A 27,937-nucleotide genomic window follows, 5' to 3' on the forward strand; every position below is an offset into this window, starting at 1 on the left:
AGAAATTCACAACAATTTGCTATGTGCACTTTTATAATAACAGTGTTTATTACAAAGAACAGCGACAGGAAATGGTAAGCTATAAAACCCACTCAACACAAAAATAATGCTTGTCAAGGAATTTTCAAATGAGTGATTAATAATGTTTCAAAATATAAATAAGGCTCAACAACTGTTTACCTCTAAGAACATTCAAGAGTAGGTTTAATAGATTCATATGATGATGCTTTAATAATCAATTGTTCTCGTTGACTTGAACTCTGAAAGCCTTGAATAAATGCAAGTCAAGGTTTATAAATAAAATAAATGACCCAATCAAAAATATCAGCACCTTCATAGTGGTTTAGCAAAGCGACAGTTCTAAGTATGATTTTTTCCATTATATGTTAAGAATTTCATTTTGCAATACTAATGTGTACAACTGAATGTACAAATATAAAAGGATTTTATTTCCTTTCTTTTTACTTTTTAAAAATGTCAGCATAAGATGAAATGAAATGTGAAAATCCTCGCTGATCTGTCTTGGATTATATGGTTTAAAATCATAACATATGTATTTAAAATCATACCATAATTATTGTGGAATGCTCCAAAAAACGACCGAGGCCCTGTTTACAGCAAACATCTGTTGTGGTTGACCGGATCAAAAGTAAATAAAGATGCATTTATGTTTACACTTTTGTTAAATCCATCTCTTCTTTTCACTTTCAACCACTTATCTTATTTCTTTAAGGTAAGGGTCTATGGATGACTGCATTATATGGACTTTTCTTGATTTGTTGATCTAATGTTACAAAATAAGCTTATGCAATTTACAGAGATGCTATTTTTTCTGTGTGTGTTTAAAAGATGTTTCCAGAGTTCACACTTAGATATTGCTTTATATTAATAGCAGGTTTGGCGTGCTGTCCCAGGAGAGAACCCTGAGCTCTGAGATAATTGAGCCCAGGGCTCCCGCCTGGTCAAAAAGCATGTACTGTAAGGGGGTACGAGATCAGGTAGTTCTTGAGAGCTCCTCCTGGTAAATAAGGAAAATGCGGTGGATTCTTCAAAAATGAAGATAAAGGAATAAAGCTGCGGTCACACTAGAGTTTGAGCTTGCGAAATTCTGTCGTACAGCACTGTGAAAATGGGCAGGATTAAACAAGATGATTAGACACTTACAAAAGCGAGCGATGGGTCCATGTTTTAAATTTCTGTCCAAAGAGGTCATGTTTTAATCTTCGATTAGTCTCACGCAATCATGTGATGCAATTTTGCAGGTCAGAGATCACCAAGCTTGAATTTTCCAATGCAGCGTACTGCGAAACTTTTCGCACGATCTGCGGTTTCCAGTCTGACGCATTTGCATGCGTATGAAGGGAAGTCTATGGGGAGAAACGGGCAGTGTGACCGCAGCTTTAGGCGAGACGGGCTATTTATTGTGAGTCTGGAATAATCTGATTGGTTTATTAATGATTGTAGATGAGAAACCAGCCACGATCAATTATATCACATGCTCCTCTCGAAATTCCTCAAGAGCTCTAAGCTAAATGTTGAAAATCTAATAAACGTCTAACACGTTTAAACACAGAAAAGTCATCAAATAGACATGAATGAATGACTACACATGTGAAATCTGTGTATTTGTCTATTCTATTTTGTATTTGTTGGATGTCCATTAGACGTCTTTGAAATGTTTGCCCAACACGTTGGGTTTGTGTCAGAATCAAGAAATTAAAATTCTCGTTCGACAGTAAACTTTAGTCCATTGTGACAGTGATTAGTTCATTTTAATAATGCATCCCATAATGATTTGGAATTACATCAGTAGATGAAGAATAGGTAGTTTTATACGGCTGTTGAAATGCATTCTACCACATGAGCATATAAACTGTGAAAGCAATCTGATATGATGTGTTTTCAACTTGCACGAACAAGCACAAAACGCGTCAGTCCCCATTTGCACCTGCATTTAGCATCATCCACTTGTGTTTGGGTGACCAAATGCTTCTTAAAACCAAGTGTGAACAGGATCTAGGAGTTAGAAGTTAGGGAAACTGCAATAAAGCATTGATGAGGTAGATATCTATTGCATCAATAGTGGTTATAAATATATAAATTTGGAAAAACCAAAGCCCAACTGATTAATCTGTGCAACATTTATAACCAAGCTCACTCCACACGTCAATCATATTCTGTCTAAAACTGAAAATTTCCTGCTCCAACCTGAAGCATGGTCAAATGGTAATCTTTCGGTTCACAGGAACGTCTGAACAACTGAATCATTTACTGCAGATGAAGTCCTCAGCACCCTTGGTAGAAACAGTTTTCAGATACAGATTCAGGCATCTTGGCAGGGTCACAGTTCTCTGGCTCTGCAGTCTTCCCAGTGTAATCGATGCAGAGAATCTTGCGCTGTCGTTCCCCGTGGCCACAAGTTTGAGAGCATGAAGACCAAGGTCCTATCTGCCATATGGGACACGGCAGATCTGCGCAAGGCCTGATATCAGACGGTCTGAGATCTTTATTGCAGTGGTTTGAATAGAAGCCAGCATTGTCTTTACATTCCACATTTCTTCTGGACCACCCAGAACCACATGTTTTGGAGCATTCGGACCACTCGCTCGAGATCCACTGTGGCACCCCAAAGGGATGAATCAACTTGCCTGCAATCTTTTTGTCTTTTGGTTTGCTGAACGTCATGCTTTTAGGGATGTAAAAGGTGTATTTGACCTTCGGTGGGATGGATTCAGCAACGGTGGAGAGCAGTTGTATTGTGATGGGCTCCTGAAGCTGCCGGAAGCTCTGAAGTCTCTCTAGTGTTGTAGAAGAGCCACTGTACTTCAGAACAGCGCCCAGCACCGGAATATACTGCTCCACCGTGGATACAGAGAAGTTCCCGTTCAAGATGTAATCGCCATTTTCTCTTCGTACAGCCAGGTAATGGCCATCATGGGGTATACTTCCATGGCTCTGCTGTTTGATGTTAATGTTAGTGGCTCCACTTGGAATTGTCACAATGTCCCTATATCCATGGCTAAACAAATGGGAAATAGAGTACAGTATATGAATAGTGTTTGTTATGGTTTTATGAGCTTAAAATGTCTGAATATGAAGAATGTCTATCCCAAAAGGACCTATATATATATATATATATATATATATATATATATATATATATATATATACACACACAGTTGAAGTAATAATTATTAGCCCCCCTGAATTATTAGCCCCCTGTTTATTTTTTCCCCAATTTCTTTCTAACGGAGAGAAGATTATTTCAGCACATTTCTAAGCATTATAGTTTTAATAACTCATTTCTAATAACTGATTTATTTTATCTTTGCCATGATGACAGTAATTAATATTTGACTAGATATTTTTCAAGGCAGTTCTTCACAGCTTAAAGTGACATTTAAAGTCTTAACTAGGTTAATTAGGTTAACTAGGCAGGTTAGGGTAATTAGGCAAGTTATTGTATAATGATGGTTTGTTCTATAGATTATCGAAAAAATATAAAGCTTAAAGGGGCTAATAATTGTGTCTTTAAAATGGTTTTTAAAAAGTAAAAGCTGCTTTTATCTAGCCGAAATAAAACAACAAAGACTTTCTCCAGAAGATAAAATATTATCAGACATACTGTGAAAATTTCCTTGCTTTGTTAAACATCATTTGGGAAAAATTAAAAAAAGAAAAAATATTCAAAGGGGGCTAATAATTCAGATTTCAACTGTATATATATCAGAAAGTGCTGACATATGAAAATAAATGCAAATTACACATATGAAATACAAGTTCATATTTGTATTTCACGTATGCCACATATATTACAAAATATTGAAAAAATGGCCGTTTACATATGTAAATTTTTTTCAGCGATTGTAATTATATACTATGGAATTATGTACATAAATCTTCAAATATATATATTTTACACACAGACACACACACACACACACACACACACACACACACACACACACACACACACACACACACACACACACACACACACATATATATATATATATATAATAACTTTCTAATTATGTACACAATGTACATACATACTGTATGATCTTAATAAAGCATGTCTTCAAATTATGTTTAATGTAATTATTATAGCCATTTTGTATTTTGTGTATTTTAAGAACTATAATTGGTTGTTTTGCCAGTACTAATGTGTATTTCATTGTCTGAAACGTAAAATAAGAGTAAATTTTAATCTATAAATTATAATCTATGACAAGCGGGCATGCGTCTTTCTCAATGTCAGCCTATACAGGTTTGACTTAACAAATTGATTTGAATTTTTCAGCTGATCACAGGATGCCTGTGATTGTGTGCTAGAGAACAGCAAAGAATGACTACTAGTGCACTCATAAAGGCTTAAGTGTAAGAGGATGTTTGTAGTATGTGCCAGTGCAGAATGATGGCATGTGTCATTGGAAATGAATTTTGACATAACCGTTCACATTGAAGTCACATTACAAAAACTGAGATCTGATACAGATTTAATACCACAAATTAAAGTGGCACAAATCAGAATTGAAAAGATCAGATTTCATGCTGTTTGTGTTGTTCACACTGTCATGATGACCAAATAGATTTGAGTTACATATGGGCAAAAACAAGTTTTAAATTTGGGCCACTTTTATCTGCAAAGTTTGCCAAATTTCAATAATACCCACCCAAGTCATGCCTGGGTGGGCTGAATATACTAATACAGATTCAACTGTTTACATTCAACTGATTACATTTGCACACATAACCAAATATTTTGAACATATGTTTCTGACATAACCTTGTACTTACAGTATTTGACGGTATACATGAAATATATCTAAGTTTAATAAATTCATTCATTCATTTTCTTTTCAGCTTAGTCCCTTTAATAATCAGGGTTCGCCACAGTGGAATAAACGCCAACTTGTCCAGCATATGTTTTATGCAGCGTATGCCCTTCCAGCTACAACCCAACACTAGGAAACACCCATACACTCCCATTCACATACATACACTACGGCCAATTTAGCTTATTCAATGCATCTATAGCGCATGTCTTTGGACTGAGGGGGTAACCGGAGCACCCGGAAGAACATGCAAACTCCACACAGAAATGCCAACTGACCCAGCCGGGGGCTTGAATCAGCAACCTTCTTGCTGTGAGGCGATCGTGTCACCCACTGCATTTAATACAAATCTGACAAATATGACCCTGGACCTTATGCTTTGTGTTTGTGTTTGCAGTAAATCTTTATTTATAAACTTATGTTAAAACATGCTGATTCATTGTTTGTTGTTGGCGGAGTAACTGAGGTACAGCCTTGCAGAAAGTGTGCACTGTGTCTTCTGATCAAAAGATGGGTATTTACAGCCCGGTATACTGTAATGAACAATACACTTTATTTTGAGCTGAAACAGAGTTACCTGACACCTTACACTTACTTGTTTTAAATGTGCATAATTGGACCCTTTTCATTCAAAAATATGTCATTTGCAATCATTCAAGGGATTGTATTTCTTTTTTTTTCTCTTTTTTTTTTTTGCTCAAAATCAATTTTGTGTCAATGTTGTGATTTTCCTTGTAGCAGGTTGTTGTTTTTTCATGGCTTATTATTTCAAACCCATGCTAGAAAATAAGTGGAAGAAGTACTGCAGAAAGCAATGTCACTGATAATGTGGGCAAATACTGTATAACACACAATTTTATAAGAAAGAATATAGTTTGTAATACATAGCAATGAGATATTCTTACATGACTTTATTGAAGGAGCCAGATATCATCCTGCAGCTCTGGCCGTTTCCTCCACACACGGCGCATTTGTCCAGCTTCTTACTAGAATCGATCTCCAGGTCACAACCAGCTTTGATACACTGGCCTTGCACACAGAATGATGTGGTATCAGGACCACATGAGGTTCCATCAATCACCTAAAATGGAAGCAATTGAAATCAGTTTGTATATTTTATACATTTATTAGGTTTAATTGCTTTGCAACTTTTTAAAGTATGATCAACTCGGCGATACAGATCATTTCAAATTCAACTACTGTATATGATGTTGTAGGAAGGCAAATTATCATATGCATTTGTTTATATGGCAAAACATGTCTTTTTCACTAAGAAGGTCCATACAGATTCCAAAGGTAGATACTGATAAGATCAGGGACTGGTTTGTGGACTTTGGGGGTTTTACGATGTGGTCACATGTTGATTGGTCAGTTTGTATGTCTCATGAATTGGGCTTTGGTCATGTGGTCAAGAAAGATACAAAATAGATGGTAAACTTTGCACTGGTCTTTTCCTGCTCTGCTCTGCTTATCTCTTGCTCTGGAAGGCTATCTTCTCTGCCTCTACTGCTATCAGGCTCTCTTTGGGGCTAACTCACTGCTCATCGTCTCTCTAAGGTAACTTTATTTTAATTTAAGCTGGGTACAAGTATTATCATATTTTTTTTATCATTCCTTGTTTTTATCATTTTATACAGTTATTTTGTAACTAATTCAGTTGTAACCGTACATAAATATTGTCACTAAATAATTTCATTTTCAATTATTTGTGATTTACTTTTGATTTAACATCAACACTTAATTGCTCCACATTGCAATACAATACAATCACGTATAGCAATGCTCTCCCACATTTGTAGCTATTATAACTGCCCTTATTTGTTTGTGTTTTCTTTGGTAAATGACTGCAGAAGGATAGTTTGACTAGAAATGTACAGTATTTACCATCATACTGATAAATTTTTAGTTAAACTGAAAATAAAAGAAAAGAAAAACAACAAGATCTATCATTCGTTACTGATGATAGAATTTCTTACAGCGTTTAATAAATATATTCTCAGAAATAAAGGTACAGGAGCTGTCACTGGGGCAGTATATACAGTACAAGTATGTACCTTTTGACAAGGTACTGCCCAAATGACAGCTTGTGTACCTTTTTTTCTGAGATTGTAATGTAATCCTGTGATGTGATTATTACGGATACACACACAGCAATATTGATGCTCAAACATATACACACACACACACACACACACATACATACATATATATATATATAGATAGATAGATAGATAGATAGATAGATAGATAGATAGACAGACAGACAGACAGACAGACAGACAGACAGACAGACAGACAGACAGACAGATAGATAGACTTCTATAGCATTTAAAAAAAACCTAGACTTCTCATAGCATTTGAAGTTCTTCTTTTATCCTTTCTTGTAAATAGTTTCTGATAAAGGTATCTGCTAAATGAGTGAATGTAAATGTGTCTCCCAAATGTGTACATGTAAATTTTTGCATGTGTAACACAATGAATAATGTACCTTAGGTGCAAACACTCTGAATTCACTGCTGCCTCGTGCTCTGCAAAAGAGTTTACATCTATCCCGTAACGACACTCCAGCGTATTTTGGTATCCACTGCTTCACATTGCCATGAATATCAAAGTGATTGGGATTGTTGTACTTTTCACATTGCTCCTCTCGAAAACTTTTTCCTGCAATTGTGAAGAATTGTCACCAACAGCACAATATGAAATGGCAGAAGGACTGACATTAGAGAGATCAACTCACCTCGGGTATTCTCACAGGCCTGTTTGTTGCAGGACTGGTAATTGACTCTCTGGCCCACGCAGTATTTTCCTCCGTTTTGAGGAGACGGTCGATTGCACTCTCGGTAGGAGAACATCACTCCACCTCCGCATGACCTGGAGCACGGCTGCCAAGATCCCCACCCACCCCAACCTCCATCCACAGCCGGCTGAAAACACACCACAACCACAATCATTCACTGCACTTTCAATATGTGTGATTTCAGTGGCATTACTGAATAACAAAATAAGACCACCAATGTATAAGTGTACGTGAGTATGTGAACATATTGCTTTCTCATTCAATATGTTGAAAATGACAATTGGTCCAAAAAAACAAGGGCTGCACAATATTGGAAAAATCTGACATTGCAATGTTTTCTTTTGCCATGATATATATTGCGATATGAGTATAGTTTCACTAGATGATTTGAATAGCTCTATTTGGAAAGATTTCATTCATTTAGATTGAGTGTGATGATCAAGTCTTTTCCTATTTGCAGTGCATCTGCATAAATTATAATAAATTAAGCAAAAATAAACAAATAAACAGTGCTTTATGGTTTTCTAACAGTATTCAAGAAAAAGAAATTAAACAATCAAATGTAAAATAACATGATCATTATTGTATAAATAATAAAAAAATAATATCTTTTTTTTTTTTTAATAAATAATCTAATCCTGCGATGTGGCTATTGTGGATACACACATTGCAATATCAATGCTCAAATGATATATTATTTAGCCCTAGTTTTAATTCTTGAGATTGACAATCAGGGTTATTCCACTAAATATTGCTTTATCTTCTGAAGTTAATTACATTTATACATTGGTTTTGTGTTGTTTATATATTGACATCTGAGAACATGGCACCTTTTTATTTTGTGTTAAAACAAATGCTCAAACTGACAACATTTATTTGAAAAATTTGGAAGGATTTTCATTAACTATTAAAATATCAATAGTTTACTAAATAAAACAAATTTTTTACAAATTAGTTGCCCTCATATAACATTATTTTAAAAGTTTTAGCCAAGTGATATTTAACAAAGCAAGGAAATCTTTACAGTATTTCCTATTATATGTTTTTTTCTCTAGAGAAAACTTAACTTCAAAATAAAACATAAAAAATAACCTGTAAAATATTAGGCACTGTAATCGTGGCAAAGCCAAAAGAAATTAGGGTAACACTTTAAAATAATTGTCCATTAGCTAATGTTATTTATTGTGTCTACCAACATGAACAAACAATTAGTTTTGATATTTATTATGATATTTATTCCTCTTTGTTAACGTTATTTAAATTGAAAAATGTTAGTTCATAGTTGCATAGATAACTCACTGTGCATTGTTAACAACCACAACTGTGGATTTTAATAATGCATTAGTAAATGGTCTACGGTTAATAAATTCTTTACAAGATTACCCATACTTAGTTAATGTTTGTTAATGCTTTTACAAAATTTGCTTCGCAAAGCCTAAACTCACAAAGTTTGGGGACTACAAAAAATACATCCAGGTTAGTGAGAACACAAACAATTCAGGCTACGTGTGTTTACCACACGCACACACCCTGCGTAGCGAGGGGGTGTGGTCAGAGGTGCTGTAATGCTGTAATGTAGCAGAGAAAGCTAAAATGCTATCTAAATGCTGCTATTTCCACAGATTGTGTTGTTTCTGTATTTTGGCTTCCAAAGGACACGACACAAAGATGAAAGTGCCTACAATATATATAACAAAATATATAGCTAGCATTTGACAATGGACAGCTTCCAGAATCTCTCCCAATTCAGTGATCCCAATTCAGAGATTCAACTTCTCCAACCATAATAAACGAAGTGTTTTCATTTGTTGAAATTGATCTATTACATGTACAGTTTCTAGCATTAATGGTATGTTGTAGCAAGGATGTAAACAAGAATGGAAACAGTGGTAAATTCTGTTTGGCACTACTAACAATTTAGCTAAAATTCATATTTATTCGTCAAACCGCTGTAAATACCCACAATCTTCAGCAGCGTTGCAGTGTCTCTCTATGAGGACGCTTTTCCTGCATTCTACATCTCACATAACGAACTCGCAAAATATATGTGAGCGTTTCATATTACTTACACATGCTTATTCCAAATATATATGAAAGACACTCGTCAGATTTTATTTTAGAGAGCAGATGTGAGGTCCTGTTGTGTCCTCTGTGTCATTTTCTATCTGATTTAGGCACAAACTGAAACGGCTAACAGCTACTCTTACTGAAAGTGTTTACACAACGCAAAAGTGCATGCTTGTAGGGGCGTGACACTTTTCCTGGTGACGTAAAGCCAATCAATTAGGTTAGCTGACCAATCAGAGCCTCTTGAGGGCGGGCCTTTCAGAGAAACTAAAAAATATTATGTCGTTCTCATGTTAGCTGAGTAGCTGTATATAATCAAAGTAAGTATAATCAAAAAATAACGTGATTTTCTACAAATCAAGCATGAGCACACATTGCATTGCATCTTATAAACACAATCAAGCCTTAAAAATATACTCTGGACCACCCTTTTAAATAAACTGCATACATTATTTAAAATCTATTTCAAATAAATGCAGTGTTTTGAGCACCAAATAACCATTTTTTAAATTGATTTGATAAAGCTAAATTATGCTCTAGACATTGACCCTTTCTATTTGAAGCATCTTGTACTCATAAAATGAGTGAATTCAAGTCTAAAACATGTAACACAGGGATGTCTTGATTTACCTGCGGCCTCAGGACATCCTCAGAGGACATGCACACACTGTTCAGACAGGTCCTGTTGGTGCCACAGCTTGTGCCATCCGCCCAGGGCAGACTCCCATTTCGGGTCGTGCACATAGATCGGCCCTCCTGTTGACACCAAAGCCGCTCACACACTTCGCTGGATGAGGTGTTGGGACAATGTGAAAACTCCTCTCCAAATATCTGCTGGCACTGGCGGTCCAGACTGTAAGTTAGGCCTGGCAGCTCAGTGGGTAAAGCCACTGTGGTCTCAGGGGCGTCCAGTAAACAGTCTCCTGTTATTATCCAGAGGAAGAGTTAGAGAGAGCAGTAAATCGCTAAATCAAAGGATTGTGTAACAGTAGGAACATTGGGCTCCCGGAGCTGACATTTCGGGAGACTTGCAGGAATGCACATCTGGGGGAGTGAAGCGGCAAGGAGGAACACGAGTGAGCAGAAACACACGTGGGGAACATGGGCCACTGCCCACCTCAAATGATACAGCAGTTCGGAAAGGAAACATTTGTTACATTCCCCTTTTATGAGCTGGAATGTAAAGTGACAGGAAGGACTGATTACTGACTCCATGGAAAGGTTTTGAAAATGAATATGAATTCGCATAGTTATAATTAAAAGGTGATGCAAAAGTTTTACAATAAACAAGAGGAAAGTATTTTGTATTGACATTAACATGTTGCAAGCTCTTATATTTGTTGAAGCTGGGTCATTGACAAAAAAGTTAGACAGAAAAAACTCAGTTCTTGCTAATATACTTTGATTTAGCATTTTTTCCCTTACTAACCTTTTGCATATTACATTAAATTTTTATTTTATATTTTGCTCAAAATGTAATTTTTATTTGAAAGAAATGGTTTGATTTAAAAGGGTAGTTCACCCCAAAAGTTGTGCCTTAGCATGCATCATTATGCAACAGGAACAACGCACTATAAACTAAATTAAACACGCTTAGGAATTTTTAAAATAATGATAGTTTACACTATTTATTTTCAAGACTTCTCAAAACTTTAAAGTATACTTTTTTCTTCATTCCAATAGCATGACATTTTCAATTTATGAGCTAAGAATTTTTTTAAACGTGATTATTTTGATGTATTTTCAAACAAATGAATGCATCATTCAATCCCATAATATTTCAAGCATTCGTATTTTTATTGAAAAAATATTTAAATGTAAGATTTTGACATAAAATACTGCTCTATTTTAATGTTCTAGGCATATTGAGTTATAGATGTGTTTTGACCTTGACATGCATTAAACCAATCAGACTCTCATTTCAGATTTCCTTTAAGAGTCAGTTGCATTGCGCCTTGTCGCATTTACAATTTACATGACGGACTTTGTAAGAAGAAAAACTGAACGCTTCACTAGTGAGAAAACAGTTAAACAGACCATCTGCAGCACGAGGATAAATAATGAGCCTCCTTCATTTGTCCTCTTTACTTTCTCTTTACTTTACTTTACTCTTTACTTTAATCCTTTACTTTCGTGGATAAGGAAACGGTGTTGTGCGCACTCCACTGAAGACATCCATTAGCCTACATATTTATTTAGTTTGTTAAGTGCAAAGACTTGTTTCAAAACTATTTCTAAATTCAGTTCTAATTTCCAGCAAAAGAATAAATGAACAATAATAATGAAGTGTGGTAAATAAAAAACTGAGTTATATCCAAACACACATCCTATTCTTATGCTCTATATGATAATGCATACGTCTCCAAAACCCGACAGGTGGACAAATATAAACTTGTTTTTATTAAAACAAATATAAATATGCATAAAATAAATAATACTGCTAATAAAAATAACTTTATACAAATGCACATTGTCAAGAATAAACTGAAAAAAGCCCCCTGACCTGAAGAAGGCATGGAGGCAGTAGTTTTTATATTGATGTAGAAAATAATTTAATCTTTTATTTTTCTTCATATGTAAATATATTTGTGTATTGCTGTACATCCTGTATGTATTAATCAATGTGTAAGCTTTTAACTAACTAATAACTAAAGCGCTCTATGGTGAACCAGCTTTCAGTTGGCCAGTGGTGCAGTCTATTTCAGTTCCACAGCAACACGCCAACAATGTGCCTTAAAACACCTCCTTTATAGACCAGCACGCCCATGAGATTACAAAGTGGCGCATTGATTTGATATTTAAACAATGTGGCGCAAAACGTGAAAATTACTGTTGCGTTGAAAATAGCAACAAATCATGCCAAACACATCTTGCGCCTATTTGTGCCGAGTGTATGATTAGAGATCATACACCTGGCACAATGCAGCGCTAAGTGCCATGCTAGTGCTTTTTTCTGGTTTCAGCCTGACACAGTTATCTTTTTCACATCCTGTGCCATGTTGTTTAAATAGCAAATGTATTTCCACATATTTATTTACCCTATGGCTGCTGGCCTGTAAATGAAATGTGTTCGGGTGCATTGTAAAGATGACACTCTGATTGGTTTATCACACGTTATGCCCAATACTTGCAACAAGAATAGGTGCAACCCTTTTAGATAATGCACCAAGTATGTTGACTGTTTTCCCATCATTAAACTAGCAAAAGACAATTGGACCTCTGTAAATAAATTTACGGAGGCAAACAATGCTTAAGTTAAACTTGACTAACTTAGATTGTGGAAAAAAAAAAAAACAGTACATGCAAAATATACCATGATGCCCATAAATTGAAGGATGTGCATACCATGTCCGTTGTCGAAAAACTCAGTGATGTACAAAGCACTGCAGGGAGACCAGGGTGAGGTTTTACTGAGCTGAGTGAATACAGGAGCCATGATATGATGCGCGCCTAGATGTCCAAAAAGCTGCTCACAGCTCTTAGTGTCATCATGAGGCATGCTCAAAACATGACCTGAAAGAGACACAAAGTCAAATGATGGAAGATTAGAGATTACAAGAGCTCATCAACAAATCAGAAAGAGTTCTTTTTGCAATGATATACAAGAACTTTTTTCAGCTTCAAACCTTCGAGTAAAGTTGTTTTGATAATCACTGTATTGTATACTTACAGGCTTGGGGTTGGGGTGTTATTTCCTTTTGTTTGTTTGATTTAGTTTATGTGCATATCAGAAAATGAATCCTGGAACTTGTGATTATTGTTAATCTATTCATTCATTTATTCATTTTCCTTAGTCGCTTATTTATGAGGGGTCGCCATGAACCACCAAATGTTCCATGTGTTTTATGCAGCGGATGACCTTCCAGCTGCAACCCAGTACTGGAAACACCCATACACTCTCACATTCAGACACTATGGCCAATTTAGTTCATCCAATTCACGTTGGATTGTTGGGGAAACCGGAGCACCCGGAGGAAACCCACACGAACATGAAAAGAACTTACAAACTCCACACAAAAATGCCTACTAGCCCAGCCGGGGCTCAACCACAGACCTTCTTGCGACAGGGCTAACCTCTGAGCCACCATGCCGCCTTAAGTCTATTCAATGAACAAATAAATCTTATTTGACAAAGTATGAGTAAACAGTTCCAATAAAATAATCATGTTTTACTTAATGTGAAGAATATTTTAATCATCTAAATAACATTTTCACTTTAGAGAACCCTTTTTGGTATAAAATAGTTCCTTGGAGGGTAAAGGTTCTTCATGGAACCACTGATGCCCAATAAATACAATTCAGGCTCATTGGAAATACAAGCCTCAGCCTTCATTTTTGTGAAACATAAAACATGTTTCTACAGGGACATTTTATTGCATGTTTCAGATGTCAAATTCACTAGAGGGCACTGTTTACTTTGTTGTGAATCTGAAGTATGATACTTCAAGGTATTTGCAGGAATCCTAAAGGTAATTTCAATACCTTTTTAAGACTTTTTTTTAAGGCCTTCTCAGAATACTTTAGGACCTCATCGCCACTTCAAGTTCTAATCAGTATTAAACCTTTAACTTTATAAACAGTTGTTAATAAACAGTTGTAGTTAAGTAAATCATAGGAGCACAACCATGCAACAGAACTTAGATAAGCTCAGAAGAAACTAACCTTGAAAGGAAAAATTATGCGGTTGTTTTCAGCGACAGGCTTCAGCCACTGTTTAAACTCATCTTTCTCCAACCAGGAGTATGCAAATTACATTTTCCCATTGTGACGTCTGTTTCGCTCTATGGTTTCACTACATGTGGAGAGTGTCACATCACCTACCTGCTTTTGTCGCAAATCACATGACATGACCCGGACGAAGGAGCTTGGCCGGGCGCAAACCGTCCCGAATCAGTCAAGTGAATCGAGCATGCCGTTGTTAATATTAGAAGGAAAATAAATAAATTTATGCTTTTTTGGAGTCAAACACTTTGGACAACACTTGAACAAAATTTTAGACCTCAATAAAATGTGATTAGGACTTTTTAATACCTTGTAAGGGCCTTCATTTTCTCATAATTGATTTAGCAACTTTTAATACTTTTTAAGACCCCGAGGACACCCTTTATTTAGAATGGGTATTGCTTCAGATGCATGTCTTTCTTGCACATAAGACGGCAGGGCTCAGAGACCCTTCCCTAAACCCAATGAATAGTAATAGTCATAGTAAACCAATTCAAAAGCAGACATAAAAGTGCACAGCAATCAAGAAGGTTTCCTTTATTTTTACATAGCTTTTATCTGTTTTGTGAAATTGTGCTGGACTTGAACCTAGGAACTTTGCATCACAAGTACAACTCTGTACAAGGTGAGCTACCGGACAAACTGACCACTCTAGAAAGGTTTGTCTAAGTGTATTCAATATATTACAAATCACAGACACTGTTAAGCTGTTTTGTGACATTTGGTGCAGTGCAAAAAATTGCACAGAAATAATCATTTATTTGACAATAATTAAAATATCATTAGTGTGAAAAGGAAAAACTGTTGTTGATGTCATTCTGCTTATGGTGTTAATTTTAACTAGAAACTGCAGTCAAATGTATGTTGAAGTACATATTTGTGGTTTCACAGAGATGCACGCTGAAGCATGTATTTCCAATGAGCCTGTGTTGAAAAAATAAGTTTATTTTTACTCATTTTATCCTCACCTAACTCATGTGCAGTTGTGTAAGCCGCCTGAAGGCCGTTGTCTTCAATCACAGAACAGCTCCTTTTAGTGTCACACATGGTTCCAACATCAGCTACACCCAACGTCTCGCAACTCTGATGTCCACAGATGTCCTGAAAGGCGATTTAGAATTAAAAAAAAAAATGTAATTCTTGTTGCCGTTCCAGGTCTCTGGTTAATAGCAAAAGCAAACACATATTTGCCAGTGTTTCCATCATAAAACCAAGCAAATAAATAGTTTTGGCAGAGGCAGACCTATGAAGTGAGAAAATGTATCTCAAAAACATGCCTAGAGTCTTTTCCATCCTTTGCCCAGAGATCCGAGACGGAGACAAATGTTTCCAAAGCAGAAGGCCACAAAACACACATGATTCAAGGCACATCTGGCCTTGGCTCAGTCTGAGAGTCGGACTCACATGTGTTCACCTTTCAGAGGAGCTGCTGTCTGCAGCGAGTCTGCTGCTAATTTCAGCTTCGTTTTCAGTTTCAATATGCCAATAAAGTCTGCTGCTCTAGTAATGAGCAATGCACCACACACTTTTCCACAGGTCAAGCTCATATGGAGCTGCTGGACCCAAGCACATACACACATTTTTAGTAGTAATTTAGTAATGTTTTTAAAAAGAATCTTTTAATTGAATAGAATGTACACTTTTACTGAACAGAATTTAACGTGACTTTAATCAAAATAACAGCCTTTTTTATGCACTTTGTACTTATTTAAATTATTAGTCAAAATAAAGGAATGTACTTTTACTTACATTTTTAATTATATTTTAATAATAATCTTTTTAATGACTTAAAAAAGTACACTTATTTTGGCACGTTTACAATGCATAGCACATTTAAGCCACATGTAAAGTTCATTTTAACTGCAGTTCGCTAATCTCATTCATTCATTCATTCATTCATTCATTCATTTTCTTTTCCGCTTAGTCCCTTTATTAATCTGGGGTCGCCACAGCGGAATGAACCGCCAACTTATCCAGCATATCTTTTACGCAGCGGATGTCCTTCCAGCAACAACCCAACACTGGAAAACACCCATACACTCTCACATGCACATTCATACACTACGGCCTATTTAGCTTATTCAATTCAAGGGCTCGAACCAGCGACCTTCTTGCTGTGAGGCGATCGTGCTAGTCACTGTGCCACCGTGACACCCAGCAGGCTAATCAATAATTGTTTATTGATATTTGTTAATCTAAATATGGCATTAAAAAAATTCTAATTCCCTGTACATTTTGAATTTTTATAAAAATTACAACATATTATCTATCTGCTGCTCCTGTCAAAAGAGAACCAAATGCATTATGAGGCTTAAGGTATATTTCATTTTACCATAAAGACCTGTCAGTATTTTAAGACTTAATTATGAAATGAAATAATGATGTACTTATGTCCTACTTCTAATAAGTGATATGGGAGTGTGGTTTTCCTCATCCACCGAATTGATTGACAGGTGCCATGTTTCTATAATAACATGTGTCGCTCCGGTTACGAAAGTAACCCTCATTCCCCGAGGGGGGGAACGAAAATGCTATGTGGAAACTTCCACCATGGGGATTTCGTCAGAATCCAATCATCTGAAACAGTATACAAATGGGCCAATAATGCCAATGAGTTGGCAAGATCAGCATGCACAGGCGCTACTTACAATCAACTTGGCAATAAAAGAGCAGCGCGTGCCAAGCTGAGGCATCCTTATCTAGCTGAAGAGACTTTCACGCCCAGCCACTAATCGGCAATCATTGTGGCAAAGGAACATAGCATTTTCGTTCCCCCCCTCGGGGAACGAGGGATACTTTTGTAACCAGAGCGTTCCCCTTCGGGAGGGGAACTTCAATGCTATGTGGAAAATATGGGGAAATCCATGGAAAATGCCACAATGATTGAACCTTACCTTGCCCCTGATGAGAGGCTATGCCAAGCCAAGTGTGCAAGCGCACCTGCATCACCAGAGGCGCAATCTTCCAACGTGTTCCCTGGCCCTTATTTATCACAATTCAACAGAAGTTTTACATATTTAGATATATTTTTCAGGAGTCGTAATGTGTCTAGTTAATTTTTAAGAACTTTAATCGACAGTACGTTGGGAAAGTGTGCAGTCCCGATAGGGAGGATGCTGCGGAAGCTACCTGCTGCCCAAGTGGGGAGATCTGGTGGCAAGAAGACATATGGACTAGCCCTGAGAAGGGGGAGCATTCATATGAAAAAACATAGTTAGCAGGGAGGAAAAACACGAGCCCGCCTAGGAGGGGGGACTGCATTGTGGCTGAGTGAGCATATGCGATCACCAGCGGGGATCGCAAATAGCAAGCACCAATACCCAGAACGCAGGATGACCAGCGGGAATGCCAACAATGTAACGGGCCAACACATGACTCCTCCGCTGAGTCAGATGCTGGGGGCCTCGGAGGTCTTCTCTCAAAGGGATCTGCCATGGATGGGCCATCGCGAGAAGTGAGAGTTCTGATATCCAGGTCTGGTTGGGCCAGAGAGCCGCAACTAGCAAGACCTGCTCCTTATCCTCTCTGACCGTGCACAGTAACTGGGCGAGCAGGCTCACTGGGGAAACGCATTTTTGCACATGCGCCGAGGCCGGCTGTGGGCCAGTGCATCCGTGCCGAGGGAGCCCTCGGTCAGGGAAAGAACCACTGGCAATGAACGCTCTCGGGAGAAGCAAACAGGCCGACCTGGGCTTCCCTAAAGTGCGCCCATATCAGCTGGACAGACTCGGGGTGGAGTCTCCATTCTCCTGGACATAAAGGCTGCCATGAGAGCGCATCGGCTGCACGGTCGAGCTAGCCTGGAATATGAATGGCACGCAGCGATTTCAGCCGCGTATGACTCCAGAGGAGCTGACGGCGAGCGAGCTGAGACATGGGGAGAGAGCGGATACCCCACATGCGGGTGAAATACTGTCACCATGCTGTCCATCCTGACCACCACGTGTTGCCCCTCTAGCACCGGTAAAAGATGGCGCAGATCGAGAAACACTGCCAACAGCTGCAGGCAGTTGATGTGCCAATGCAACTGGGTTCTTTTCCACAGGCCCGTGGCTGCATGCTCACAACACATGGCCCCCAACCCATGCTGGAAGGCACTCCAGCTTGTAGGACCGTGGGGTCATTCCAAGGGGTGAGGGTGCTTCGACACAGCGCAGTGACAGTCATTCGGTGTGTGCCCACGCACCATGCGCGTCTGGGTACTCGATCGTGAAACCAGTGCTGAAGTGGTCTCATATGGAGTACTCTGTACTCTCTGCTAGGGCATCCTTCGCGAGCTTGGTGAAAACCTGCGGAGACAGAGAGAGCCTGGATGGGAGGACTTTGTACTGCCAGGCTTAATTTTCGAACGCAAACCGCAGAAACTGACGGTGGCGTGGAAGTATGGAGACATGAAAGTACACATCCTTCATGTCTATTGCTGCAAACCAATCCTGAGAATGAACGCACCAGATGATGCGCTTCTGCGTAAGCATTCTGAACAGCAGCCTGTGAAGACAGCTGTTCAAAACGTGCAGATCTAGGATTGGCCGTAGCCCACCGCTCATTTTGGGTACGATGAAGTACAGGCTGTAAAAACCCTCTCTTCATCTCAGCTGGAGGGACCGGCTCGATTGCATCCTATGCCAGGAGGACAGCAATCTCCTCTCGCAAGACAGGGGTGGACAGAGGGCTGACAATTGTAAAATACACACCCGTGAACTTGGGAGGCCATTTCACGAATTGAATCGCATAGCCGAGTCTGATCGTGTGTATGAGCCACTGCGAAGTGCTGGTCTGCGCTAACCAGGCAGGCAGAGCCCTCGCTAATGGCTTCATCGCTAAAATCGCTGACGTACCAGCAGTGGGGCAGCGCGGAGTGGGAGTGCTCTTGTAGGCGGGCACCCTCTGCAAGGAGCAGTTGATGTGGATGTTTCGTTGGGAGTAGTGGTCTTACGTTCCCGCCGATAGATGACGTTGCCCATCGCGTCCTACTTCTCCTTCATCGCTGTGAATTCCTGAGTGTACTCATCGACGGTGTCCCTGAACAGGCCAGCCTGCAATATGGGTGAGTCAAGAAAGCAGACTTTGTCAACTTCGCGCATATCTGCCAGGTTTAGGCAGAAGTGGCGCTCCTGGACCAGCATCTGCGATTGGTAGCGCTGGTAGGTGGCCATAGCCTGCAGGGCAGAATCAGCCTGGCCCATGGCTCTGTAGGATCTGGCTCAGAGGGAGATAACCTGCAGGCTTTGAATGGTAGACAAGGTTGACCCCGCCAGGAATAGGCACCATGCGGACAAAGGATGACCACAATGGCACGCTCGATCTGTGTGATTGTTTCGTCTCGTCCACCTGGCTGCTCTGCCATCATGGGTAGTGAGAGAAGAGGCGCACGCAGATCGGGCAGAAAAAGTTGCCCTCCAAGACTGCGTGAGCCTACTGTGCACCTCCGGGAAGAAGGGGATGGGAGGCTTAGAAGGTCTGGCCTTCTTAGTATCCTCCACGTAGCACCCATCTAGTCGGTCTGGCGGGACTGGGTGATAAACCATCTCCAAACCCACGGCCGAAGCAGCCCGGGAATGCACGGCTAACATGTCTGCTTCGGGATCTGACAAAGCTCTCACCACCCAGGAGGACAGTGAAAGCATACTCTCCGATGCAGTGGTGGACGTCTGAGCCCCAGTGTCAGTAAGCAAAAGGGCTACCATCTGGTTAGACAGATCGCTTCCTTCACTCGAAGCTTGGATGGAGCGCTTGGAGGAGCGGGAGGTCCGCAAGCCTGGGGGTAGAAATGCACGGTCGGAGCGACATCTTGAAAAAGACGCGCTGCACAACTGTGCTGCTCTTTTAGGGAACTTGCCAACAATACAAACTGCTCTGGAGGACCTGACCTAAAGAACGCCAGGCAAGGGAGAAATTTGTGGTTTGCCGCCGCATATCACACACTCTAGACCGGGAGCCCACTTTCTCGTTCTCTCTCTCTCTGTAGATACAGCTGAAGGAACCCTCATCGACTCTCTCAGAGGCTTTGTGAAAGGATTTTAAGTGAAAAGGATGTCTCAGCTTGGCACGCTCTGCACTTGTATTCCAAATTGATTGTAAGCAGCGCCAGCTGTGCATGCTGACACTGCAAACTCATTGGCATTTCGTTGGCCCGTTTGTATACTCTTTCAGATGATTGGATTCTGATGAAATCCCCATAGTGGAAGTTTCCACATAGCATTGAAGTTCCCCTCCCGAAGAGGAAACATATTTGCAAATAAACTGGGATTCAAATATTTGTTACAACTCTCAAGTTTTATAAGATTAAAACATTTTTAAAACAGAGCATGTTTGTAAAGACAGTAAAATTGATATCTAATTCTTAACTGCTATAATCACCATGACCGCATGGTGTCAGTGAACGTGCACATGTGTTGTGTGTACTGCAAATGGCATTTGTGTGAGACTCATCATTTCAGAAAGGCTTGAATACATTTCACCACAAATACATGAAATAAACTTACTTGGTATTTTTGACTAATGAGCTGTATTTCAGCTTCATCTGAGTCTGTCTCTATCACTGACTGCTGTTTATCTGACGTAACGCATGATGAGAAGCAGACACGCATGTGGGAGTGGTGAGCGAGGAGAAGCAACTCATTTGCAATTTAAGCCACAGGCTACAAAATGGGTAGATTCTGGAGGCTATAATAAATTATCTGATGTGTATTTTGAGCTGAAACTTTACAGACACATTCTGGAGACACCAAAGGCTAATCTTACATGTTGAAAACGGGGTAAAATAGGTGCCCTTAAAATTTTAATTAATATCTGATTAATTGTAAATAGCATGCAATTGAAGGGATAGTTCATCAAATACTGAAAACACTGACATCATTTACACATCCTTCACTTGTTTCCAAACCTGTTTGATTTTCTTTCTGTTGAAGAAAAAACAAGAAATTTTGAAAAAAAGCTGAAAACCTATAATCATTGATTTCTAAAGTATTTGTACTATAAAAGTAAATGGCTACATGTTTCAGCTTTTTCAGTGTTCAACAGAATAAATAAATATGAAAAGGGTTGAAACCATTTGACAGCAAACAAATGATGATTACATTTTCATTTTGGGGTGAACTATCCCTTTAAACATTTCATTCAGTCCACATTAAACTATTATTTTCATAATAAGAACTTCTTGTTTTCTTCACAAGGACTGGCTATTCTAAATTCAGTTCACGTCAAAAATCTCACTTCATCATGGTCCCATAAATGGATATCGGCTGACTCTCAAATACATCATAAATCAATGCTCACCTCTCTAGTGAACAGTATGGCTGTATCGTAATGCTCCGGATGCCTGTGGCTGGACGGGTTGAAGAGCTGCTGCCAGGCACAGAAGCTACGCAGAGCGACGCCTCCATTACTGGAGATGGACGGCCCGACCTCTTCATCCTCCACAATTAGCATCTTCACAAGCACGATGTTGATGGAGTTCTTAATGCTGGGGTGTTTGTAAACCTGAGCGGCCACTGACATCAAGGTCAGCATGTAGTGCTAAAAAGAGAAAAACAACAACTTGCTATTCGCCAACAGTGCAGCAGAATGTTAAGTGTGAAAATGTGATGAAATCTTGGCAGTGCAGCACACAACTGCTGGAACTGAAAAGCTTATTAATAAAGCTATTAATTGTTGACTTGCATTAAAAATAGAAGCAATATTTCATTAAAATAGTGATTTTTATAATTTCTTAAAGTGTGCTTGTTACATTGCACTATTCATTTAAGTAATGAGTAATATTAATTAATTATATGTATTTATCATATGGTTAGAGTTAGAATGTGGGTTACGTTTATGGTCAGTTAAGTAATTACCCATAATTCATTGTAACTACTAATGTAAGTACATGGAACGTGTAACAAAGACACCTTAAAGTAAAGTTAGTCACTTTTAGCTGATAGAGCAAAAATTATTCTAGAGATTTATTTTCTAATGACTTTTCTCAGTAATATATGGTTTATTTTTTGAAAACTACTGATGTCAGCAGTATAAGTGTGAAAGCACAGTAAAATCCTGGCAGTTCAGTTCACAACTGCTGGAATGGAAAAGATTTTGCATTATATAATTTGTAAGTTATTGTGGACTATTATATCTCAGGCTTTTTCAGAATCAAGTACTGTGATAAATAAGACAATATTATTGATTTACTTTTTTGATGTATTCCTTAATAAACAGTCTATTAATTAAAAAAAAATAAAAATGAGGTGGCAGAGCCATAAACCAAAGATTATTCTGGATATTTCTTTTTTTACTGACTCAACATAAATATGTGGTTCATTTGTTTAAAATTCCTGAAGTCAACAGTGTGATAAGTGTGAAAGCATGATGAAATCTTGGCCCTTTAGCTCAAAACTGCTGGAACGGAAAGTATTTTGTGTGACATATTTTCCAAGCTATTGTGGACTTGAAATATGTGACCCACGACCACAAAACCTTATGTTGCATGGGTATATTATTGGCAATAGCCAAATAACAATTGTATCAATTGGGTTCAATTGATTAATTTCTTTCCTTTACACCAAATAACATAACAATATTAGGTAAAGATCAAGTTTCATGAAGATATTTAGTAAATTTCATATTGTAAATATCTAAAAACTCAATTCGATTAGTAATTTGCATTGCTAAGAACATGATTTAGACCCATTAAAAATGCAATTTTTTTTCATTATTGATTTTTTAACCCTCAGTTGCATATTTCATATAGAAGCATCTCAGCCAAATATTGTCATGTTCTAAAACATCAATAGAAAGCTTATTAATTCAAATTTCATATACAGAAAGTCAGATAATAATTCAAAAATTGACAGCTATGACTGGTTCTTTTGCCATATACCTGTTTAAATAAGACAGGATTACTGTTTAATTTTTGCAGGAATGTATCAAAATAGACGTAATTTCTTATTATAGTCATATCCAGTGCCTTATACAACAGTTTCACAAATATTCCTGCTGTTGGGCAACATAATCGGATTTAGTGTATCGGCACCCATCAGCCTGTCTGAGCAGGTCAAAGAAAGTGACGGTTGACGTTTCGCCACAAGATGGCGACAGAGACCGCATAATAAATCCTTAGGTAAGAAAAACAGCATTTTCCCAGCACAAGTTTCAAACTACAGCTGAACAATTCATTATAAATCAGGTAAGTGACATTCTAAGCCGATCGCTCTCTGTATTTTGTAGTGCTGCAATTTTGCCACAGAAACAGGTAGTGTTTGCTTTGCTTTGGTTTTTTTGGGGTTAATTATTGTGATCTCTTGATTGCAACAGAGAAATACTAGGAAATCATTGTAGATTGAGGGCATTTCATGCCGTTCAGCCTTATAATGTTAAAATGTGAGCAAAAATTACCTGTTTTGTCATCACTTTAGACATTAAGCTAGAGAATCATTCGAATATGAGCTCTAAAGTGACATTTGTGAAAAAGCAATGGTTTCTGCTGTTCTGATGTCAGCTGCAGATGTTAATGAATGGCGGAAAAAAGTAGTTCCTTGTACATAAGGGTTTTTGAAACTCTGTGTGTGATTTACTTTTTAATATACATGCTTATGTCGTTGAACTGTTGTAAACGCAATATCACACTCGTAGCAGTGCAATATGGCTGTATATCGGCACTGGTGGAAGGGTACTAAACCACTTACTTATGCCTCCTACCAGTGTCAATATACAGCCTTATTGCACTGCTACTCGTGTGATATTGCTCATATAGCTGTAAGCAGCAATGGGGCAAACAATCCATAGGCAGAATTTACAAAACAGTCTATATAAATATTCCATCCAGTATAGGCTTTCAATGGGGAGAAATCTAGTTGATAGTCATAGACCAGAGATAAGTCTGAACATTTCTTTTCTAATGCTATTCGCATAGTTATGTGGTTTGTTTGTTTGTTGAAAATCCCTGACATCAACAGTAAGAGCAGCTGGTGGTCCATGGATTTTATGAGGCCTTGTGTTTCCATCTGCAAATTTGGAGAGTTGGATCCCAATATCAACATCTGGATTGCTATCTGCCTCATGATCCTGACCGGGACAGTGCATTTTTTCACACTCCAGTCTCTTCCAATCATTTGTTTTTGATGACTCGATGATGGAGAATTTGAGTGGGAGGTGGATCATAAGTGGGTGTGAAGATCAGTACAGTTCTTGTGAACCGTGACTCATTCTTCTAACTGTACTCCATGGTATGAACAGTTTGCCCCGTCCCTCGAGGTTCACTAAATTGCTCTTAGCGGTAAAGTTTTATTGTTCTTTAGATTTTTTAACAGGTATTTGACTCAAAATGGGGGGTGTAGCTTATATTTAAATCCCTGGGATGGTCTGCAGGTCTTAACTGGTCTTCAGCATAGTCATACTTGTCTAGTTTGCCAGTTTTATAAGGGTTTTAGGTGGTCTCCAGCATCACCAATCTTGTCTGTTGTTTGGTTTAAGCAAGCACTACACTGGAAGACCACTAAGCCAATTGGAAACCAGTTTGCCCATACTGGAGATCATTTAAACCAGCTAAGACAGCAATTTACTCATTTACTCACTACTTACTTGCTGCAGAACTGTAAGACATTTTTTTCTGATGATCGCAAAAGATTATATATTGAAGAATCATAGAAACAAGTAACATATGACGTATTTGTTTCCATATTATAGAAGTCAATGGTTACAAGTTTTCAGCTTTCTTCAAAATATTTTATTTTTTGTTAAACATAATAAAGAAACTCGTAAAGGTTTGGAACCACTTGAAAGTGAGCAAATGCTCATTTTTGGGTGAACTATTCCCAAAAAAATAGGAACTGTCTATCTTTTATTGGTGAAATCTGTATTTCCTTTAGGTAAAGCTAGTGAACTATAACCAGCAAAAATCCTACTAATTGGTCATGACATTTTTAAATGGTCAGGTTGGATTCTGTTAGATAATAGTCAACTAATCAATGGTCAGTCAATTAATGACCAGCTTGGGACATCTTGAACCAGCTTTAACAGGCATATAATCACCTGGCTGACCTTTTTTTCCGTAGGTTATCAAAAAGAAAGAGTGTATTCATTTCAACCAATGAAAGGCCAGGCTATTTGTTTTTCCATAAAGTGCACCATAAAGGGTTTAACAAACAAAAAATAAGATTTTAAGCTGTCGAAATTGCTTATCTCAACACCTGTGAGCTCTTACCTTGATCTCGTCTCCATAGAAGTGTGTGAGGGAGGCGTCACCCACAACCAGCGTCTCAATAAACCTGGGCGTTGAGACAAAGCGTCTGCGCTTAGATGGCATCTGGATACTTGAGTTTTGAAGATCATCTCTCATATCTGACAGCTGTTTAGAAACCTGCGAGGACTTTGCAAAACGTCTCCTTTTAATGACATGCAGCTGCTCAGTTAACTTTCCATTAGTCCCCAAACCGAAAGGTTTCGGTTCAATTAGATATTCTTTACCATCTGAAATAAACGATCCTAAAATCCCACGACATAAGCTGACAGAAACGACTGAGTCTTCACTGGAGTCAACAGAGCCGGTGTAAAAGCAGCCTTTTAAAAACTCTGTCCCAGTCTCCTCAGTCTGATTAAAGGATTGATAAAAATCTGTCAGGTTGCTGGTTGACTTTTCTTGTGGTTTGACTTTGACGCGGTAAACTTTCAGCGCTGGCGATATGAAGGTGCTGTCCGGTGTCAAATTGAGTGTGAAATTCCTGCCGAAAGCCGAGAGCCTGAAGCTGGGCTGCATTTCACTCCTCTTTGCTACTCGTCCACCGCTTCTTCCAGTCAGCCGAACAGGTACAATCTCTTCAGTCTCAAACGAGTGAGCAGATGTTTCAGCGAAGAGGCAAACAAATATAACTAAACACGACCACATTTTATTAAAACACCGCTATTCCTAAATAAAAAATATCGATAATATTTATAACTTATTGATAAACTAATCTAATGTGACTGACAAACTTTCATAAACCTTACTGAAGCACTTTCACTTATATTAATATTATATTAATATTATTAACGTTTATGATTACTATCCAGCACATGCCTTCACTATAGCTTAAATCTGTTTTGAATAAAACAATAAACTGAATAAACCCAATGCAGCCTTACTTGGAGTACAGATTGAATTATAGCTAAAATCGGAGCCAAGTTCCTGAGCTCTTTAGTCCACAGGACTGTCTCTGGATTGAGGCGCTGGTATTTATACTTTCTGAGAAATGAGAGGTTTATTTTTGATATCCAGCGCTGCTGTAGTCTCTCCTCCCACTAGCGCGCATGAAAAACCTCTGGATCGGGTTTGCCCAATGAAAACTGAGAAGCACACTCCTTTCTAAATAGCAACAGTTTGTCAACTGAGTTGTTAATATTTGTGTATATCTAGATTGAACGTACTGTAGTAGATAATATGTTCCCGCAATAAGTCCAATAAAAAACTTTTATAAATATAAAAAGGGAACTTTTATAAATAAATACATGTAGCCTAATAGTAAGTAATTATAATATATTTCTAGATAGTGTAATTATAATAGTGTATTTCTAGACTGAAAGTGCTGTAATGGCCAAACAGCATGCGTTTAGATCAGAATTGATCCAAAACCTTCATTTAGAAACATTTTAAAAAAGGAAAAGGCCCCAAAACAGCTTTTTTTTTAATATCAAAAAGGGAACTTTAATGAATAGATAGTGATAGTTAGTAATTATAATGAGTATTTATGCTTATGAACGCTGGAACAAACTGGAGGTTTCCTTTGTTCTTTCATTTTTTGGCTAATTTAGCCTAATTATTTAAACATCAAAAAAGTGCTGATTCATGAACTAACGCCACTGCTGTGTTTATAAATCTGGATAGTGCTTTGCACAAGAGGGGCTATAAAACAAATTCGTACACTGCAAAAAAAAAAAAAAAAAAAAACGATTCAAAGATGATTCTTTGGTCTTACTATTTTAAAGGTGAGTGGTTGTAAAAAATATTTGGGCTAAATTTAAACAAACAAATTAAATAGAAAATTACCATATTTAATCTAATTGTTTTAATTCAACACATATAAATTGTTTGCGATAATTTTGCAAAAATAATTTTTTTCAGTGTATGGGATCATCATTATTTAAACATTATTACTATTTTATAATGCTCTTAAAATAAACCAATGTTATTGTAGTTGACAACTCAGATTATGTAGAGGTAGGACTTAATATAAAATTTCCACGAGGTGGCGGTAAGACACCGTGTATGGAAGTGCAGACGCGCACACCCGCTTCATTCATATTTTTGTTCTATTTCAGGCGGTTTACTGATATTCTCCGACACGGACACCAGATGGCGAAGATTACTCAGATATAAAGTTGCAAGACTGCTGATGTCCAGATCGAGCTGCACTGTGGCATTTTTAGTCTATTGTGATTAATATTTTTCAAAACATTTGTTTATCATCTTTAAGGTTTCATTTGCATTTCACTGCACATGTGTTGGGACTAAACTCCACCAAGGTTACAATATTATGTTCATGAAGGTGACACCAAATAGGCT

The 27,937-nt window shown here is 38.0% G+C and overlaps 1 protein-coding gene across 1 annotated transcript; it reads right to left on the bottom strand.

The window, feature by feature from the left end:
- Positions 1-391: 391 nt before the first annotated feature.
- LOC130241812 (A disintegrin and metalloproteinase with thrombospondin motifs 8) lies at positions 392-26,596 on the bottom strand. Its single transcript, XM_056473774.1, has 9 exons — positions 25,604-26,596; positions 21,703-21,942; positions 15,393-15,525; positions 13,048-13,215; positions 10,333-10,625; positions 7,576-7,762; positions 7,327-7,499; positions 5,744-5,919; positions 392-3,019 (listed from the first exon to the last, which is right to left on the bottom strand). The coding sequence occupies exons 1-9, from the start codon at positions 26,282-26,284 to the stop codon at positions 2,287-2,289; spliced, it is 2,784 nt and encodes a 927-aa protein (XP_056329749.1). The 5' UTR covers positions 26,285-26,596; the 3' UTR covers positions 392-2,286.
- Positions 26,597-27,937: the final 1,341 nt, after the last annotated feature.

This window comes from Danio aesculapii, chromosome 15, assembly GCF_903798145.1.
Source record: "Danio aesculapii chromosome 15, fDanAes4.1, whole genome shotgun sequence".
Lineage (NCBI taxonomy): Eukaryota > Metazoa > Chordata > Actinopteri > Cypriniformes > Danionidae > Danio > Danio aesculapii.

What these genes read in the sequence shown, in the direction of transcription:
- LOC130241812 (XM_056473774.1), bottom strand. Translation starts at nt 26,284, where the DNA reads ATGTGGTCGTGTTTAGTTATATTTGTTTGCCTCTTCGCTGAAACATCT. An exon ending in AGGATGTCCTGAGGCCGCAG is followed by an intron (nt 7,763 to 10,332) that starts GTAAATCAAGAC and finishes GTGTGTTTTCAG; the next exon opens with CCGGCTGTGGATGGAGGTTG. An exon ending in GGCCTGTGAGAATACCCGAG is followed by an intron (nt 7,500 to 7,575) that starts GTGAGTTGATCT and finishes TCACAATTGCAG; the next exon opens with GAAAAAGTTTTCGAGAGGAG.